The sequence below is a fragment of the Phyllostomus discolor genome, chromosome 2, assembly GCF_004126475.2.
Source record: "Phyllostomus discolor isolate MPI-MPIP mPhyDis1 chromosome 2, mPhyDis1.pri.v3, whole genome shotgun sequence".
NCBI classification, from domain to species: domain Eukaryota; kingdom Metazoa; phylum Chordata; class Mammalia; order Chiroptera; family Phyllostomidae; genus Phyllostomus; species Phyllostomus discolor.
The window spans coordinates 111,197,323-111,219,299 of NC_040904.2; the positions used below are offsets into that span (position 1 = coordinate 111,197,323).

General features: G+C 39.0%; 1 protein-coding gene and 1 pseudogene across 3 annotated transcripts in view; one reads left to right on the plus strand and one right to left on the minus strand.

The window, feature by feature from the left end:
• Positions 1 to 21,238, minus strand: part of USP12 (ubiquitin specific peptidase 12) — a 95,426-nt gene extending 74,188 nt beyond the window's left edge. The window contains exon 1 of one of the 3 annotated variants that reach the window (XM_028503896.2): positions 20,953 to 21,238. In XM_028503896.2, the coding sequence (XP_028359697.1) occupies positions 20,953 to 21,000 (48 nt within the window). In that variant the 5' untranslated portion in view covers positions 21,001 to 21,238. Of the gene's footprint in view, positions 1 to 14,467; positions 14,495 to 20,952 lie in introns of those variants that run through there. The other 2 variants (XM_036018345.1, XM_036018344.1) reach the window with 2 other exon arrangements.
• On the plus strand, positions 7,065 to 9,999 carry LOC118498930 (annotated as a pseudogene).
• Positions 21,239 to 21,977: the final 739 nt, after the last annotated feature.

Sequence of the window (21,977 nt, forward strand, 5' to 3'; positions counted from 1 at the left end):
TTTTGGCTAAGGAACTGAATTTATGGGAAAATGAATGAGCTCCAAACAACTAACCTACACAGGTTCCCCATAACTTCAATCTAATTACTATGTTGAAGCAATTCACTTAGAATCTGTTTTTCACTGTGAAATATCATGATGTCATTAAGTTCACCCACAGTACTTATCACTATAAAGGGCCCGTTGTCCTAAGATCCCTTTTAAATCCAAAACTCTATAAACAATCTATGACACCAAACTTTTGCTGTCAATAGAGAAAATGAGAAACAATGAAAATAAGTTGGTCTCTAAGAGGTTACAAAATTGAAGGAGATAGGAGAGAAAAAATCTTATTTGAAAGTACCAGCATTAACAATTCAATTACCTATAGAACAGTTCAAAGGATATTTAATAATCCACATTTTGTTTTAAAAATCATGTTTGCTATGTATTCTAAAGACCAAGATAACAATACACAAATATGTTAGTCATTACTAGTAATTAACACATTACAGTTGACTTCTAGTATTTTTTTACACGTTTCTGTCCATCACAAACATGTATTCCTTTTATAATCAGTAAATAAATAAAATTTCTTATTATGTATTCATGTAAGTAAAAAAAATTTACATAGTTGTAAAAGGCTGGGGGGTGGAAGGTAAAAGGACTAAGCAGTTACAAAGGGCAGGGGAAGCAGTGGAGGGATCAAGCATTTAGTTGTAAACTACATCCAATTCCAGAAAACATCAGCCATTAATAATTAATACAAAATTAAGTGTTAAGTTCCATCACTGTGGAGCTCCAATACTGACTTACAGTGAGGTTAGAGGTTATTTGATCTAGTTAAAAAGATACTTAAACTAACCAATTGCTATCCCCCTTAAAAAAGTACAGTACCTTAAGTCCCTACCTTGTTTCTGAAAGGACTTAAGATGGCAATATTCCTTTAACCCAACTGGTATGGGTTAAGCTGTGTCCCCTTCTGCCCCCAAAAAGGTTTACTGAAGTCTTAACTCAGTAGCTCAGAATGGGACCTTATTTAGAAATAGGGTCTTCACAGAAGTAATCGAGTTAAAATGTGGACATTAAGATGAACCTAATGCAATGAATGGTGTCCTTATAAAAGGAATAATTTAGACACAGAGGAAATACATTATAAAAAGAGACAAGGAAAGACAGCCATCTACAAGCCAATGCACACCTGAGGCTATCAGAAGCTGGGAGAGGCCTAGAACAGATCTTTCTCTAGAACAGACCTTCTGAGAGAGCATAACCCTGCCAACACCTTGAATTTGGGCTTCTGAACTCCAGGACTGTACGACAATAAACTTCCCTTGTTCTGAGCCACCTAGTTTGTAGTACTTGTTCCAGAAGCCTTAAGAAACTAGTACACCATCCTAAAATCTCCACGCAGCTGAACAACCTCATAGCGACTACCTTTTTAAAGAGCTAGCAGTGAACAATTTTGTTTGTAGAAAAAATATACGGTTGACCCTTGAACAATGTGGGGATTTAGAAGTGCTGAATCCCCCTCACACAGATAAAACCCATATGCAACTTTTGACTCCCAAAACCGTGAGTGCAGTCATCCCTCAGTATCCACAGGAAATTGGTTTCAGGACCCAGGCTGGATACCAAAATCCATGCATGCTCTCGCCACCTACATGAAGTGGCACAGAACAATGCACAGTCGGCTCTCCACCCCACAGATTCCCAACCACAGACTGAAAATACTGTTTTTAATCCACAACTGGTAGAACTCTCAGATGCAAAAGCTGGGAATAGGGAGAAATGCCTGTGTTTTTATTGAAAAAAAATTGTGTATAAGTGGAACAGCACAATTCAAACCTGTGTTGTCCAAGGTAGAACTGTACAGTGAAACTAATCTATAGGCACAACAATATACAACTCATGAAAGGAACTTATACTATTTAGTTTGAATTCCTTTTAGTTTGCTTCCAATTTTTGTATGACTGTCTTCTATGAAAATGTTTGTAATATATTCTCAGTTGAGACATAACAAATCTGCATATAATCATTCCAACTTACAAAATTAATATAGTACACTATAACTAAAATGTCAAAACAAAAATACTTCCAACTGAAAGGTATAGGTATTTAACATAAGTCAGAATTTAATACATGTGATAAGAACAAAAAGACCCACAGACACATGATAATAAAAATGCTGAACATCAGAAACAAACAGTAAGCCTTTAAAACAAGAGAAAAAGGGTGATTCATTTATAGGAGACCACAAATAAGACGACTGACTTCCTAGCAGAAACAATGGCAGCAAAAAGTGGGGTAAAATATTCAAAGTACTCAGAGAAAAAAACTGTCAACCAAGAATACTAAACCTACCAAAGCTTTCAAGTTAAATGGGAAATAAAGACATCCCAAGACTGAAAGAAAAAAAAACCAAGCACCTGACAATTTTTTGCTAGCAGGTACATCTTACAAGAAATTCTAAAGGAGGTTGTGCAGGCTGAAATCAAGTGACCTCAGGCAGTAATTCAAGTCCACATGAACACCAACAAAAAGACCTGTAATGATAATTACTTCCCTACAAGGAACGCTATTCATACTTTTTTAAAAGAAATTGTATAACATAAGATATAGGTATATAAAGTATTGATGGACTTACATATAAATGTAGCATGTTTACATGTATGTAATATGTTTAACAATAACAGAAGAGGTTCATGGGAGCAAAGCTATAATGGGCTAGGAAAGAGATGGTAAATTAGTAACTACAATAATGCATTACTGGGTTTATAACACTAACAGCTGTAATATTTATAAAAATGCCACGAAGTGGAGGAAGCTTATAGTATTCAAACCTCAAATTCACTTTTATAGTCTTTAATGTAAGTGTACAGTTTAGGTAAAATGGATACCAGGTCTGTCTGGAAAAAGTCTAGCCATTGTTACTGTAACAAGAACGGTTTGTGCAACATCAATGTAACCTGATGGCCAAAGCGAACAGACTAGAATGTGCCTGCGTGAACAATGATGGCATCACTGTACTAGTCAGTGGGGGAAATAGATGCCAGTGAGTGAGCATGTGTACCGTGGGGTCATTACATCCAAAATGACTGAGTAGAGCAATAAATCTGCATCAAATTTTGTGATAAGCTTGAACATTCCTCCACAAAAACTATCTGAATGATTCAGAAGGCTGCAGTTATGGGCAACTCGTGATTGGCAGCTTCATCACAACATGCCCACTCATGCATCACATTTCATGCATCTTTTTGGTGAAACAACAAATCACCCAGGTGATTCAGCCCTCCTTCAGCCCAGATTTGCTGCCCCGCAACTTCTGGCTTTCCCCAAAAGTAAAATCACCTTTCAAAGGGAAGACATTTCAGACTGTCAATGAGATTCAGGAAAATACGCCAGGGTAGCTGATGGCAATTGGGAGAACTGTGTGAGGTCCCAAGGTGCCTACTTTGAAGGGGACTTGAGGCATCATTGTCCTGTGTACAATGTTTTTTGTATCTTCTTCAATAAATGTCTCATATGCATATATACATATAAAGGTATATAACATAGTAATTTCCTAGTCTCAAAATAACTTCTATAAAATCTAGTAACAATACACTACTCCAAAAATGGAAGTGACAGGAAAGAGTTCATTTCTATAGCAGCAAGAAGTTGTGCTACAATCCACTGGTACATCTGCATTACAAATCTTGTTAAAATTAGAGGATTCAAACCACCTTTCCCCTTCTACAGACTAGCAAAGCTCATATACCTGCTTTTCTAATTGTCATTTTCTTTGAATGCCATGAATTTGAGCCTTGTCTCCCCAATAAGACTGTATCTTCCTTAAGAAACTGTTCTTGCGCCCACCAGTTCACCTGGCAAGCAATGGACAGATTACTGGTTCTTCTCTTTTCTCTTCTTTAACTTTCCTACTCTCTTGAGTTCCCTCTTCTCATGAGCAAAAAGTGAAAAATAAAATCCCTAAATGTCCAGGCTTTTTGTTTCAACATATTTCTCTTAAGTTTACTAAGATAGCAAGTCTAATTATGATAGTTATTTAATAATTGCAAGTCAAAAATCATTTGATAGTTGGCAATCCTCAGGTTAGAGTTTCTTCTAATAATTATCTTTACGCATGAAAAAAAATTTATCTCACATCCTGTAAGAATCTCCCCATCTTTCCACTTATCCCAAGTACCCTTTCCCATCCTTTCTTCCTGAGGAGGCACATAGCCTGTTACAATGTCTTCTCTCTAAAATTATCCAAAGATGATATTTGAATGAAACCCAACCATCATTTGAATTCTTATAGGTATAAAAGGTTTTGATCTATTCTTCAAGTCTTTAAATATGGTCTACATATTTTCTGTTAAGCAATAAGGCCATACAGTGTAGGTGTTATCCATTTTCATGACCTCTCATGCAACAAAGTCTATATTTACTAACGTATCAAAAGTTGTAAAAGTATTGGCAGCTAATTTTTCCTTAATGCCCTGTTGTATCTTTACATTTCTCCTGCTGAGACAGGTGGCATGATAATAGTTCTTAAAGTAAAAAAAACTCACATTTTACTACTCCTACACTTACAACAAGTAATAACCACCTCTTAACATCCACTTAATGCAAAAGGCATAGGTGTGCTAATCTGCTCAAACTTTTTTTCCTATACTCCACCACAGCCCAAAATTCATTATAAGCATATCAGGAACCAATTTTAAACATTTACTAGAATGTTGGCTGTGTTTTTAAAGTTAAAAATGCATACGCACTGTTAACAGAGTGGAATGCTTGGCCTCACTCACACGTCTTGCTCGAGCCTGCTGTGTTCTTGCACACAAACATGCTATCATCAGAGGAGCTTTGTTTTCAGCGTGAGTTTTTACAGAAACAGCACTGCCCCCAGAGGATGCCACTCCAGAAGATGAGGGAAAATGCATGACTTAAAATAATGACTTAATCGAAGATTTGCAGGAGCCTTATGACCGGACTCAAATCAACTAGAGTCAACAGACTGGAAACAGGTTTCAAGGTCTTCCTCAGACCCCCCACTGGCAACCAGATGTCTATGGTCCTCAGTCACCCCCCATTTCTCCTTCCCTTCACAGGAAGAAGCCTGAACTCTGTATTTTAGGAATATGGATTTAAGGTACCACTAGGCCTCCCATCTTCCCAGATGCTGCTTTCTAGATCAATAAACCTTTCCTTATACCAAACTCTGACTGAGTTTTGGCCTTTCAAAGCATCAGGAGGACAAGCTTTAGATCGGTACCACCACTGTGGTAGCAGAAAACTAACAGACCTCCCCCCACAAACGTCAGCATCCTAATCCTCAGAACCTGAGAATATGTTAGAAAACTAACACATGTGTAAATTGTTGATTCATTTTAAACATCACAAAGACATAAATGAACTTTAACAGCCCTAAAATTTGAAACTTCACATAACTATGGTAAGTTCATCTAGTTTTCTGAATCTTATGCTTAAGAATTTGAAGTTGCTTTAAAAACAAGAGTATTAAGTATATGAGTTCAAAATGGAAAATAAAAGAAAACATACTTTGGCCAGCATTAATGTACTATCAGTCAAGTCTTATTAATTACAATTCAAATGCAAGAATTTTCATTAGAATCCCATATATTTATTCATTTGTCACATCACAAAATTATGTTTAGGTATGAAAAAGTTAAACTTTATGCAAAACTTAGCCTGACAAAATTTATTATCTTCAGAGTACAATTATAAAAATATTCTGTATATTACAACCATATAGCTTTAAATATGTATAGAGAATAGATCTAGATTCTCTCTAAACTTTTTTAGAGCATTTCTTTAAAATAAGGAATTTATGAAAGCAGTTAGAACTCTATTCTAAACCTCTAACGCAATGCTGGATCTAGACAATGACTGTCGACAGCTGCTAAAAACCACCAGGTGAGGGGCTGCAGCGGAACTGCACTGTAAGGACCCTGCCTGTGGACAACCCTTCAACCTACCAGGCCACGTTACCACCACCGAACGAGAGAACGAATGTGCCTCCTAAATCCACATCACCACCACCCCACCTACTCACCCATTCCACCCCTGCCAAAAAAAAAAAAAAAACAAACATAACAAGGAATGTGGATCAAGCCTCTGCATCTACCAGCTTACAGGAAATACACAAGAGGAATATATGTTAAACAGCATTAGAGGATGTCATCAGCAAAATGCAGAAAATGGCTAAGGACCAAACTGACTTCTTCAACAAGATAAACTGAAATTTTAAAAAAGGGGTAGGAGACCCATACTTGAGAAATATAACAATCAAATTTAATGTATGAACCTAACCATGTAAAACCATTTGAGACAACTGGGCTATTTCAACAATAATTAGACTGAGGGTACTAAGAAACTGAGGGTGAGGGGGGCAGCATGCAGGGAGTAATGATACCGTGCTTGTACGGGGGAGGGGGGCACTCTATACTCACATTAGCAGCAGTGTAGCCTGCTGACACGAGCAGTAAATGGCAGGCAGAGAGCCCTCCGGCCAGAATCCTAATCTCAAGTCACAGACTACATAACTGCAGTCTGAAGTAATCTATTTCTCTGTTGGACCATTTCCCAATCTGTGAAACACACTACTACCGCCCCTTTCACAGATTTTACAGTTGCTGTTCAGAAAAAAAATGAATAATAAAATAGTCTGAAGTGCAAATGATATTGATGAGATTTCTTTACAGCAGGTATTGCCACGAAGATATATTCTGCATAAGTTATTTTTACTATTGACTGACCCACAGTAACCATGTTTTGTAGGCTTTTAAAAATAAATTTTCTATCAAACCACTTCCTCTGATCCTTTTTCATTAAATGATTTACATATAACAAAAAAAAAAAAAAAAACCGCCCTGGCTGGTGTAGCTCTGTGGATTGAACGCGGGCTGGGAACCAAAGTGTCCCAGGTTCGATTCCCAGCCAGGGTACATTCCTGGGTTGCAGGCCAGAACCCCCAGCAACCGCACATTGATGTCTGTCTGTCTGTCTGTCTGTCTCTCTCTCCCCCTTCCCTCTCTAAAAATAAATAAATAAAATCTTTAAAAAAAAAAAAAAAAAAACCATTAAGAGCACCACAGTTGAAATGTAAAACCTTAGGATTTTACAGATTTTTCTCTCCCTGTCACTGCAATGGAAAGTCAATAGTGAGTGTTGTTCTGTTTAACAGAACAACTCCACTTTCCTTTGCCCACTGGATCAAAAGTACTCCTGATTAACTCATTTCAGCAAAAATGAGTTCTACAAGCTGTATCATAACATGACCATGAACGACACCCACCTTTTTTTAACTACCAGAAAACCTTCATAGATTTTTGCCTAAACCAATACAAATCCAATCAATTTAACAAGTTTGAGGACAAAACTACTGAAACATTAAACTGCGTAAGCAATTTTAATCACTGAATATTCTTATTTGTTATAGTTGTTTCATTCACATTCTCACCTTCTCTCCAAAGCTCTTTCCCTTCTTCATCTTCCTTAAATTGCTTTTCGAATCCCAACAAGCTCCCTCTCCGCCACTCTCAAAAGCCTTCTCTTCTCCAGCTGGACTAAGCTTCACTCCAAATGCCAACCTGTCTTCCATTTAAGCATCATTAACACTTAGCTATCAGGTTGGCATCACTCACTGTTCACCTGGTTATGCACAACCTGGTCTTTCCAAATAGACAACAAGTCCTATGAGGACAAAAACTGAAACAACTTGCATCTCTAGTTTCTAGTGCATAATGCTATTTACTGAACAGTCATTGATACTGATTGTGAAAATGGACCTGACTGCCCCATTGGTGTGATGGGATAAACTGTGCCCTCCAACAAAGATATCTGAAGTCCTAACCCCCAGAACTTCACCGTTATTTTATTTGGAAACAGAGGCTTTGCAAAGGTAATCAAGTTAAAAGGTCAGCATGGGCCCAAGGGTCCTTAGTTGTCTTTGCCACTTCTACTTCGAGGATGAGTACCATTCTCAGCAATCAGACTGGAGACATCCAAAACAATGTGGACATCACTCTGAAGGGACGCACGGTTATTAAGAAGGGGCACCCTGTGGAGGGACTTCAATCACATCAGTGTGGACTCAGTCTCCTTGGAACACAAAACAAGAGCCTCTGGGTTGACAAATGGTGGGACAACTGAAAAGCACTGGCCGCCATTCGCACTACCTGCAGTCACATACAGAACACAATCAAGCATGTTACCCTAGGCTTCAGCGACAGGATGAGGTCTGTGCACACTCACTTCCCCATCAGTGCCATTATCAGAATGGCTCTCCTGTTAAAATCAGAAATCTCTTGGGCAAAAAATACATCCACCAGGTTGGGATGAGGTCAGGCATCCCTTTTTCAGTATCTCAAGCCCAGAAAGATGAGTTGATTCTTGAAGAGAACGACAATGAATTTGCATCAAATTCAGCTGCTTTGATTCAGCACGACACAACAGTTAAAAACAAGGATATCAAAAAGTTTTAGATGGTATCTATTTCCTGAAAAAGGAACAGTTCAGCAGGCTGATGAATAAGATTTATGCTGTCCAGCTATAGAAAGAGCAGATGCTGACTGATTCCCCAGACTTATTTGTGATATTTCAGATACAATAAAAGCCATGTACTGATTGGGGGACAGAAAGGGTCCCCCAAAAAGGCAAAATGTGGGCATGGACACAGGCAAGCACAGAGAGAAAACAATGCACAGACTGACACAGACACAACAAAGGCAGAAAATGGAGTGATATACCTAAATGCTTAAGACTGCTAGCAGATCACCAGGAGCTGGGCTAAAGGCACAGAACAGACTCTCCTCAGAGGTCCTCCAAAGGAACCAACTCTGCCAACTCCTTGATTTTGGACTTCTGGCCTCCAGAAATATGAGAGACAAAAATTTAAACCTCACAGATTTTGTTACTTTGTTTTGGCAGCCTTAAGAAACTAATACAATTGATGTTAAGAAAATAAAAATGTATAATACAAACAATATTGCATAACCAAACCTTTCTAACATGATAACAGACCAAAGATAATGGAGAATGAAAAGGAGCACAGTCTGACCTAGAATGAAGCAGCATAAAAACAAAGGAAAATGTTCTTTACCTATTAAGTGAAAGAGTAAGTTGCAAATAAATCTCGCAATTTTATTTAGGGGTATGGGGAATAACAAACCCACAATACCATGTTTTCATTATGCACAAGAAATGTCTAACCACACAAACGCACATACACACACTCTTACAAGTAATTCATTCTTGAAAATTTTTTGTAGATTTTTCTTCACATAATTTTGTATTTTTAAAAACTAAATGTTTTATTTTTTTAAACTTTTTAAAAATGTGGAATCAAAAGAAACTGTTTCCAAAAGATAGCCAGATATCGTATTATTCTTTAACAATACACACAGTTAAACCTGAGTGGTTTAATTCACTTTTAAATTCCTCAATTTGATAGTTCAAAACAATTCATTAATTACTGAACTACGTACGAAGGCACATCTACCCCTGTACTCCTAACAGTGACCATGTCATTACATTTCAGAGACAGTGCCCAAAAATGAGAGAAGGAAAAGAATGCAACCACATCATGTCTGTAAGACACAATTCTGGAGGTTTTACAAATGTCCCATCACTGAATTTCATCTCTCCACTGGGCCACACCTATTCAGTCCAGCCTTCTCTTTGTTCCAGTACCACGAAACACAGAGGGCCTTGTTAACTTCAAAGTCAACCAAATATCTGAATTTTCTTTAATAATCCACTCTATGTTTATCATCTTACCTAACTCCAAACCCTTCTATGCCTTCATTTTTGAGATTTCAATTTGTGAAGTACCTAGCAACAGCACAAAGTAGGCATTCAATAAATGTTGTTAGCTCTCCTTGTCAGTTTCTTAGGGAAGCTGAAAATGACAGAAGTCACATTCAACTGTACACACTCTGCTAAGATGGCCCAAGCCATCCTAACAGAGAAAAGCAAAAACATCACAACAAAGCCAGGCTCTCAGTATTAAAACGGTGTGATAACTACAACTTGGTTATAGGAGTGAAAAAAGACAGAGGGGAATTAAAACAACTAATGTCTGGGGTGAAAAAGTGCAACAAGCCGAAAGAAGCTTTAAGGATGCAAGGAAGGAAAAATTACCCAAAGGTCAGGACCAAAGAAAGCTAGGAAGGAGCAGTGACCTGAGCAAAGGCAACCACAGTGTCTTTAGAGAGTAGAAGTAGTAAAACTACAAACTGACAAAAAAACGGTGACAGGTAGCATTTGTATTATTTTAATGTCTTTAAATCAGAAAATGATGCAAACACCCACATATGGTTATCAGTATGGTTATCAAGGTAGGCTTGATTTTTATAAGAAACAATCAGACATTGAAAGTTGCTTCCTTTCAGTTTTGCATTTGCAAAGATGTTTGTCAAAGTCACAGCAACTGCTTCAATCAGGTAGGGGAACACAGCACGTCTTCATTAAGCTGGGCTCCCAGTGAGGCAGGTGTAAACCTCCTCAATTAAAAAAAAAATGCAGTTCAGACAAATGAAACTATTTATTACTTGCCAAAGAAACTGCTAAAAAATAAAAAAAGTGAACTCTTTTTAAGAAACACATGCAAACAATAACAACAAAAATCATAAATTTGCCTAGCAGGATCAAAGCACAGTATAATTTTGGTTTTGTTTTTGATCAATTATATCTACTTTTGAGGCTTTAACAAATTTCAGAATTTTCCCAATTTTTGTTCAACTTGAAATAAATAACTCTGAGTACCATCAGTCTGAGGAAATCATTAATGTTATACCCTTAGGTCCATCAAATAATAAACAGTGAAAACACTATTTCTATTCCTCACCTGTTCCTGGATGAACCAAAGCTCCTTCATTTAATTAAGGCTATGAGAGTGACATCTTCTAAACATTGTATCCTGTTTTACAGAAAGAACACCCTTCCTATACTACATCAAGATACATCTTCTTCAGCAAACTTCAGTGTACCAATTGCTACCCCCAACATACCACCTTAACTGTCTGGCATGTATCTTCATAAAGCAAATTAAACCCCATGGAATCTTTCTAACATCAGGGGAAAAAACAAAGTGAAACAAAATTCTAGGAGGAAAAAAAAGATAACAATTTCTTCAAAGATATAATGGCTAGATTTTTTTTTAGACTGAGACATGCACATACAAAGCAGAACAAATGTTTTTGTCTACAGGATCTCACATTATAAACACATTTTGCATTCCAAAGAACAAAAATCTTTTTATTTTTTCCTTGCCCCTAGAACTGACTACACTGCTTACTTCATGCCCAGATAATTCTCATTTGAAAGAATTACAAACGTTCTCCAGGTAGACCAATACCACAGAAGTTAACACCATTTACTCACTATAATTTTAGACCTTTAAAAAAAGTTACTAAAAGGGAATCACAGGAAGTTTGCTGACATCAGTGCTCCCTCACAGCACAATTTAACCAAGAATTTTATGTCGATAAGAGAACCAAACCCTCAGATATCTTATTAGAAAAAAAAAAAGTTCCATGAACCATAAATTCCCAAAATATTAGATTTTTTTTTAAGAGTAACCTAAAACTTTCTTTCATTGATTAGCTGGGCATCCTAAGACCAGGATCACTAAAATACTCATTTGTAAACCTTGAAATGTCCACACTTTGTCACAGGTAACTTGTGAGTCCTGTCGTAACGCCCAAATGTACCTTTTATCGTTTCCTAATGAGTCCTGCCAAATAATAATTGGTAAGAATGGCTTTAATTTATATATACAGTCCACATGCCTTTCACGTGTATCCTCTCATTTCATCTAATGGAGAAATTACTACTTCATTTCACATTAGAAATCAGGTACCTGGTTTATCCAAAAACAAATATCCCTGGCTGGTGTAGCTCGGTGGATTGAGCGCTGACCTGTGAACCAAAGGGTCACCGGTGCAATTCCCAGTTGGGGCACATGCCTGGGTTGCAGGCCAAGTTCCCCAGTGTGGGGTGTGCAGTGTGCGAGTCAACCAAACATTGATGTTTCTCTCCCTCTCTTTCTACCTCCCTTCCCCTATGTCTAAAAATAAATAAATAAAATATTAAAAAAAACAAACCCAAATAATTGTAAGTGAAGTGGAACTCAAAGCCATACAGAAAGCTTAAAAGTTAGAAACCAAAAAAAAAAAGTCCAAATTCTTGTTTAAAATGGAAGGAAAACCATTTCGTCTAAAAATAAAAGCTATAATACATTGGCTTGTAGATGTCATCATGAATTTGGGAGTAAAGAAATCTGTACCTCGTCCCTGGTGGATGTGAGGGATGGCATGAAGCTTTTTTCCCCCCAAATCTGTGAAAGTGGGGCTAATATTACCTGAGCTCTTCCAGTTCTCAATGGATCAAAGAGGTGACAGACATGAGAAAAAGAGTATGACACTAACGAAAAAAGGACTAAATGACTTTGAAGTATCTCAAATAGCAACCTAGATAGTATTTTCAGTTTTCTTAGGTGCGATACTAGTATTGTGTTATTGTTATATAGCGTGCCCTTTCATTTTAGGCAGGTTACTTGTTAAGCAATATTTTGTTTTTTTTATACAATCTGATAGTTTCACTAATATGGATAAATTTGATCCATTCAGATTGATTGTAATTAATGAAATACAGCTTATTTATTCCACTTTATTTTGGTTTTCTATTTTATCCTTTCCTTTTTCATCTTGCTTTTCCAGTTTTCCTGCCCTCAAAGTCTGAATGATTAAGTTTCTGCTGGTTTGGAAGCAAAAATATTCATTTCTTGTGCAGGTATAAATTTACCCTTAATTTTTAACATGTATATATAACTTCAAACTTTCTGATATTAGGGTTTTGGGGAGACAAGGCCTTTAACAGGTTCTAACTACCCAATGAATACCCCTTCTACCCCACCGCATCTTGTTATTGTCATCACTTTATCTTTTTTTTCAAAAACACAAGCAACTTTTTAACCATCCATGTAATGAAATTTACCAACATATATTTAGCAATTCCATTATTTCTTTATCCCCACAGCCTTCCTCTGAACTTACATTTTTCCTATAGCTAAATACCCATTTTATTGATATGTTAATCAGAGTCAATGGTTTGTAAACTTTTCCTGGGACTTCACATCTGGCCCCATCCTCTTCTGCAGTCTATTTCTCCCAAGATGCCTTCCATGATAAACCAGCCATAGAACCTAAAATAACACATGATCCCACAATTTTACATCTTTGCTCATATTTGGAATTCAATCCCTTCCTGTCTATACGATAGATGACTTCATTTCACAAGTTTAAATCTCTTCCATGTAGTTTTTTTTCCTGGAAACCCTTTTCATTCTCCTAAAGAAATAGCCACTTTCTCTTTCACCTACATTTACTACTTACACCAGCAGGAAGAAAGCCATCTCATCACACTCATTTGTTTTATGTCTATTCTCCTTCCCAACCTTTTTCTCAGCATGTAGAGCTCACAAGAATATACAGGTAAGACTCTTCACACCTGGATGTGACTGGTCAGGGGTCTCTGGTCAACCCAGACACATCCTGGCTGCCTGGGGGCCAAGAGGATTGGATTACATTCTCAGCACAACTATATCCCATATGGGTCCTGCAAAACAGGGAGCTCTGTAACACCAGAGCTTATCATAGTCATCTCTATATTCTCACAACCCACATACACCGTGTAGGGCTCCATTAATACTTCCAGAAAGTACTTACTGAAGAAAAGACACTCTTCACAAGAAAAAAAGTCACTTAGCTTAAAAAAAAAATTCATACCTGTCATCTCATGAAAAAAAGTTCTTCACTATCATGCACAAGGCTCATTAGGGCACAAAAATAAAACCCAAGGCAACAATACTCAGACACCACTAAAAATACTATGACTGAGGACGCTATTCACAAGTAGGAAATGTCCAGGTCCAGGAAATGGTTCAATAAGAATACTGAACCAGAAGTATGCCAGTTATCACTGAAATAAACATCACTTCTTACTTTAAGCTGCAAATTCACTTTTATCAGCTTGCAGCTTTAGACATGTGGATTACTACACAGATCCTAAGCAAGCTTACACATCACCCTGTAGACACCACACAGTTTTTAGAAAGAGCTAGTGGTCTTTCTTATAGTGAAGCAACAGGAAAACACAGCCAGTGACCACACAGAAGTATGAAGAGCTACAGAGCCTCACTCAATCATGTTCTCTATTAAATATTTTGTACTTTATACTATCACAAAATTCTTGACTGGGTACTTCTGTGAAAACAGTCAAAGATTTAATAGTTTTTCTTCCAAAATAAATTATGCATATAAACTCTCTGATCTCCTTATAATACAAATTTTCTGCACAAGATTTTAAATGATCAAGTCTCATACACAGGTATTTTCAACAATACTGGGTCTGACTGAGTTTTCAATTCAGCAGGCCAAAACTCTTCATAATATCAGCATTTACCCTTTTCTTCCAATACCTTAAAGTACATTGCAGATACTTAAAGAATCCTCTTCCAGTCCATGAGATGGGGAGAGAACAGGTTTTAGACAAAATGTCTAAAAAAAGGTGGGTAACAGCACCGTAGGCCATCAAGAGTAAAGGACAGAGGCAAAAGGGAATTAAGTGCAATAGTATGGCCCCCCGTAAACAATACGAAATTCTGAAAGGAAATACGGCCTGAAGCTGACTTTTAACACACATATACCTTGTTCTAACACAGTAAGTCACTGTGCTTTACTAAAACAAACACAGTAAGATTTTATTTTAAAAGCAGCATTCCCAACTTAATCTAAACCTGTAAAACATGTTTAAGAATATCACAAATCAGACCACTTTTACTCCCAGACACAAGGAATAAAATGTCTTCCTACAAACTATTCAAAACAGAGAAAATACAATCTACATTCATAATTTATATTGTACTCTAATTCATTTAACTTCAAAGTATATTTGTGTTTTCTCAGAGGTATATACTACTAATAAACTAGTTTCTTATAATGAAAATGAACTGAAATAACTGCATTTCATAATACACAAATTCCAATTTTGGCTACAAGTATATATTGAGCTAACGATAATTAGTAGTGCCAATAAGTCCTTCTTACCACAGTGAGGGAAGCGAATTACTTTCGAACAATAATAATATTAATAACAACCACCACCACCACCACCACCACGACCAACCACTGCTACAGAGTGATTACCAGGGACTACTCCGCAACCCTCTGCACCAGATACTATTTAATCCCCATTTTATAGACAAGAAACCATGACACAGAGAAGTAACTTGTCCAAGATCACACATACAGCTAGGGAGATGTGGAATCTAAAAAGGGCACCAATTCAAATATTTTTTTAATGTTATCAGAAAAGAAAGTGTCAAAAATGAGTAAACAGCTCTGTGACTTTAGCCTGTTAATGAATAAAATGATCATATCGTTAACCTCCACTGAATGCTTTTAAAGGAGGAATAATATATTTACTTCCAACTGTAACTTTCCATAAATTCAGGAACACTAAAAAGAAAACTGGGAAGTAGGCATAATTCATATTTTACTATGCCTAACTCCATGCTCCTCATGGTACCTAAAACATGATCAGAGCTCCCAAAATCATGATGGTATCAACAACCATCAGTAAACTCTCAGCAAACTCACAAAGGATCATAGAATATTGTTTTAGATCCAAAAGGAAACAAACATACGAAGAATATTGACTCAAGTATCTTGTTCAACCCTTTCATCTTACAAATTTAAAAAATCAGCTCAAAGTTTTATGAGACTTTCCCATACAGATCTAAAAGTCAAAACCTGGACTAGAATTTATCTTCTGGTCCAACTGCTCTTTTTAACAAACCAAGGTGTAGGATACATGAAATACTACATAATGTTTTTGAAATTGAGCTACTAAAAGAGAAATAAAAACCAAATTAAATTATTTAAATCTGAAAAATGAAGATCTCTGGAGAGGAATTAATGCTAAGTAAACAAATGCTTCAATAATCTCCTGAGACAGTAAAAGTGTCAGGAGAGCTAGAATAAATATGACTGTAAGGAAGAAAGAGCTTGTAAGTGACTAAAAGGAGGTGGGCTCAATCTCTGGGGACTTGGTCAAAAGCCTAGAATTAAACAAAACAACAACACATGTTATGATAAAGTCTGACTGAAACTGGCCCCATGGTTCAAGGTAGAGTACATGATTAACTTACTTTGAAATCTATTATAAAAAGATTAGCCAGGGTGGAAGGAGAAAATACCAGCAGGTAAGCAAAGCCATATAATATAAAATAATACCAGAGTATTTTTACACATTGCACACAGCTAAACATGGTATTTAAACCTGAACTTTTTAAGCATATTAAAGGTTTCAAATCCCAATGGTCTTACCTTTATTTGCAATAACGAATAAGTTTAGATTAGAATAATCCCCCATCTCATAAAATTCCATTTTTACTGCCTATATAACTTTATCCTCTAGTAATCATGAATTAACTTGGCAGCAGCAAGTTAACGCAGCAGCCTATCATTGTACCTTACTGGGCCAACAATCTTGCTGTAACATCATTTTATAACATTCAACTCTCCATGCTAATTCTGAACTTGTACAAATTTTAAAACTAACAAGACAATCATTTCTGGGGCAAGCTAAACAGCAAAATTTTATCTAGGGTATAAGCACAATAAAGTTCCTTCTGAAAAGACAAAATATGCTCTGAAAAATAAAATATTTTCTTCTTGCTTCCTTAAGAACTTCCAAACTCTTTAATAGATTTCCCAAATTTTCTATAAGAATGTATTATTTTTAATGTCCAAAATGTATTTAACCAAATTCAAAAGATCACAAGCTTAAATAAAACTTTAATAATACTTACACTAAATGTTCTCGCCAAGCCTCCTCTAATACATGCTCAAACATTCCTTATCAGTATTTAACCAACATTTACATATGATAGAAGACTCCTTATTTTTGAGTCTTAACATTTACAGTAAAAACAGCAAAAATTGGTGAAACAAATGACAACTCTGTTCCTATCACTGAAGCACTATTTTACTAATAAAATATTAATAAAATTAAATATTTTACTAACAAAAATTCACCTATCCTATTTCTCAAGACAGCACAAGGAATTTTACTATCTAACATAATACTGACTACTGAAAAGTAAACTATCAAACCGTCCCCCTAAACAAAAGGTTTTTCCTCCGTTTACTTTCTTTCTGGAGCACTTTAACCCCACACACACCGTGTTCTTACTGAGTGAGAATGGAAAGAGGACAATAGCCAGCTTCACCTGTGGCTTTCCTCCCATAAGCAGTTCAAAGTTTACCACAGGCAGGGTGCTGTGCTCGATACAGGTGTGTTCGAGGTAAACCTGTCAGACCCACTTGGCAGCTAACTTGTGTTGGCCTCGCTGACACTGAGTTCTAACAGATCTATGTCACCCCTACGACGGAAGGTGGGCAAGCTGCTAGGCCAGTGCCACCCCATGATCCACCTACCATCCCAGGCAAACAGCTTCTCCCTTATCCAGTCCCCTCCCCAACAATCCCTTCCCAACCAGGACTCCTACAACCCGCACAGGAAGAAACCACAAATGATCACAGTGGGGGCTGGCGGACACTTGCGAAGCCCAGACAACAGCAGTGCCTGCCTCCATGCAACAGCCAAGACCCACACTACCTCTCTCCAGTCCAAGGACCCCCAAGATGGCTTTATAACTTACACCTCAATTTCAAAACACAGGCTTCTCTTCATGTTTCTGGCCACTTTTTCCACTATTTCATCATTATGAAGTATAATATTAAGCACCAGGCAGCTACTCTGTGCCAGGCCCTGAACTCTGAAGCTACTTCAGAGGCAAAAACAAACGCTGTATGATATTGAAAATGTATTTTTTCATGTAAAAATAAGAAGTGGCACTTCTAGAGATATCTTTGCAATTTTTTTCTGTGAAATTTAAACATAATCTCTCATTTGGGTCAGACTAACTTAAACATACTTTACTAATTTTCACATGTAAGCAAAACAATAGTGATCTACAATATATATCAGAAAGATGTGCTTTTAACACAGTTATTTACCCCAATTAAGGTACTGTCGATCTGCCCAGGTACCTTATGTTGACAAATGAAAAAAATTACATAAATTTCATTATTTATAAAATAAAATCCAGCTCATAAATGTTTCCACAGCTGCTAATTCTGAGAACCATCATGCTCTTTAGATCCAGCCCCTCTTCTCCCCAGGACACCACACACACCTCCAATCTCACCCACATTTAACCAAACTGTTTTACTATAACGTAGACATTAGTGCTCCACCAAAATGCAGAAATAAATGATAGTCCCTCACCTTGTACCTTCGCAATCTAAAAAGTAGATGAGGAGAAAAGGCAGTACACAGTACACATGGGAAGTGCTATTGAGATTACAAAAATGCAGTGAAATTATGAGGTGGACAGACGATGGGGATGGACAGGGATAGGATTATTCAAGTAAGGCTACATGCTTGACAGACAGGCATGAACTTGCTAGACAAGGTGGGAGGAGGGGCGTCCAAAGCCTAGAAACATAGCATCTACAAAGGCACAGAGGAAAATATCTTTGCTTTTCTTGATTGTTAATTTTGTAATTCTCAGAAGGTAGGTTTTCTTTAAAGGATAAAATTTCAGGTTACTTTGAGATATTCGGCATTACATTGGAAGCACATCAGAATTTATTGAAATATAAAATAGACACATTTTAACACTATTTTTAGAACAATCTTATTTGACCAACCACTGGTATTTCTGTATTTGCCAACAATATACTCACACACATCCCACATGCAATTAATGCCCCAGAGTGGAAGACCTAGGCAAGAGCTTTGGGGTCTAACGTTCTTGAGATCAGAATCCCTCTTACTCATGTTTGACTTGGCAAATCTCTGTGCCTCATGTTCCTAATCCGATTATAGCATATTTTACATTACCGTGTTCATTTGAATAGTTTGTCTCCTTCAACTACAATGTAAACACCATGACAGCAGGGATTGTCTTGATCACTGCTGTATCCTCAGCACTCAGCGCAGTCTCTAGCCTTTAATAGGTGCCGAATGTATACCTGATATACCTGAGTGAATGACTAGTTAGTAGAGTAACACATCACTTCTGAAGCACTACACTTTGACAACGAACTATGACCCAACAATCTGTGTAGCTCAGCAATCTCTTAAGATTACCTATCAATTTCAAAGACTTATTAGATTCCTTTTGAAATAGAATAACTAGAATATCAAAAAATAATCCAAATGGTCCTCAGAAATAATTTTAATATAGTTTCCTTAATATCAGCGCTTCCTAAAATGTAAATTGTGAGAGGGAAAAACATCTATTTGGGGAAATAAATTCCCCAATGATTCATTATTCAGTATGATTTCTTTAATCCTGTAGATCGGCGATTTTCAATTGGTGTGCCACGGCACACCACTGTGCCACAAGAATATTTAAAGGAACATCTAACTATTTAGTCAGGGGCAGTGACCTCTTTTCCCTTAGACTGTCAAATTTACAAAACGAAAGCAGCCAACACAACAATAGCCTTCTGGTGTGAATGAATCAAAATTATACCTATTTTTGGTCATGTCGGCAAAAAATACATTTTTTGGTATGCCATGGAATTTTAGTAGTTTATGTGTGCCATGAGATGAAAAAGGTTAAAAATCGCTGCTGTAGATTTTAATCCCACTTGATTTCAGCCATTTTTTAGTACTGTTCATCAACATGCAGTTGCATCTTGAGGATCTAATTTACTATTCCTTTAAAAAAAAGTATATAAAATGTACCACCCTTAAATCGCAGATTGCTTAAAGAAAGGCTAGTAAGACAAAACAGAAGAAAAGATTTTCAAAGTCTTTAAAAACATAAATCACTAGGCCCACAGTGCAAAGCATAACTTTTTTCTCTGATGGCCCATAATTATTATCCTCATATGTAAGCTCATAATGAGCTAATGAAAAGAATCTACCACATCGTGTGGAAAACCGTGGTCCTCCTGGCTAAGCACAAATCACCAAGACTTACACGCACCCACATTTTGCTCCATTCAGTACTTTTCAACAGGTATTAGCACTTTGCCCTTAAAGTCTATTTAGAAATGCCAGTAAAACACAGACCATAACCCCTGCAGTCAGTCAGTTGCTGCACAGAAATACTTCAAGCCACACACAGATGTGCCTAGTATACTCAAGTAAACAAGTGACAGGGAAGCTTAAGCTGTTTGCAACATTAACGTGGATTCCCAAAGACTAGACTGCCACCTGGACACGTGGTTGGAAAAGAAGAGCTCGTTTTTCTCAGAAAGAGTAGAAATGAGAAAAATTTCCACCTCACTTATTTAAAGTTTCCACCTTCACACACACCCCTTTCCCCGAAGCAGCGGGTGGGGAACTCGGCCTCGCCAAAGGGGCAGAGAAGGAATCTGCACTAGACTTCCGTTCTCTCCAGAGCAGGAATGATACCCAGCCTTCCTGCCGTCGGACCCCCACCGCCGCCCAGAGCCACCTCCCGGCTCCGCGCACCGCCAGACGGAAACGCAGCGCACCACCCCGTGTCCTTCCACCTCCTAGTCGGGCCGGAGCTATGCTCCAGCCCGCGCACCCACAATCTGGACGCGCCCGCAGCTCAGCCCCGCACCGCGGTAAGACTTCAGCAGTAGAGCCCGGGGCGCCGAACACCGGGGCCCACCCCCAGCCAAAACCCGCACAGTAGCCCTCTCTTTGGTCACCCTGGCGCCCTCACTGATAGCCAGCCGCCTCCCCGTCCCCGGGGGCCGCTAATCACCGTGCTCTCAGCCCGCAGCCGTCCAACCGCCCCCGCCCAGGCCCCACAGACTACCAGAGTGAGGGGCGGGGACCGCTACCGGTCAGCCGGCCTCCTGCCCCAGGGGTTCCGGGCCGCCCCGGCCGTCCTCCCGCCGCACCTACCATGGTACAGATGGAGGCGAATTTGGAGACTGTCATTAGGATTTCCATCCGCCCAGCGCCATCTTCCACCCAATCACAGCGGCAGCGGCGGCGGGCGGAGTAGAAAGGGAGCCGGGCGCCCGCTCACACCGCAGCCTGCGGGCGGAACCCGAGTCGCCAAGGACCCACGCACCGAGGCGGTTCTGCCGCCGCTGCCGTCTTCGCCGCTGGCGCTCCGACACTCCCTACCTTGGGTCCCAGCCCCCGCCCGCTGGCCGCCCGCCCGCCTCCGGCTCCTCCCCGGCGCAGGGCGCAGCCGCTGCCTCCGGGCCCGCGCCTGCCCGCGCAGCGGTCCTCCACACACCCCGCCCAGCGCGCTGGGGAGCGGGCTTCGCCGAGGCCCTAATGCCCGGCCTGCCCAGCAGCTTCACGGCCCAGCGGCGCTCCCCGCCCACTGCCGCGCGCCCGGACCGCCCCGCGCGCAGCCACGCCCCCCCCCCCCCCCCCCCCGAACTTGCGCACGACTCTCCCTCCTGGTGCGTGCCTGCCCCGGAACTCCGGAGCTGGCCGTGCTAGAGGCTCGGCCAGGCACCGCCTCCTGCCGGCGTTCCTCAGGGTCCTAGAGAGTGCGCTCCAGTCCGATCTTGAGCTTCGAGGGGCTCCTGGGGAGGTGCGGTTCGCTGAGATGGCTACGGGGGCGACACAGCAAATCCCGGAAGGGACTGACCGGCAATCCCCGAGAGCTCAAGGACAGCTATTTCTCACTGCTGATACAGGAAATGGGGAGGTGATCTGGATGATTCTGAGTGGGATGGTAGCAAACCTGCCTCCGTACAGTTAAAATAACCCAGGTAATCCAACGTCCCAAGCACGTAAAATGTAAAATGATTTGTTTCTTTTTACATATATTGGGTAAGTCCCCTGCGTCAAAACTCCCTAACTTAACGAAAGGCTAATTGCATAAAATGAAAAAGACGAAGTAGAAACTATGTTTAGCTCTTCGAATTAAGAAGGGTAATATTGGTGACGGGGTCGAAGGTAGGGGG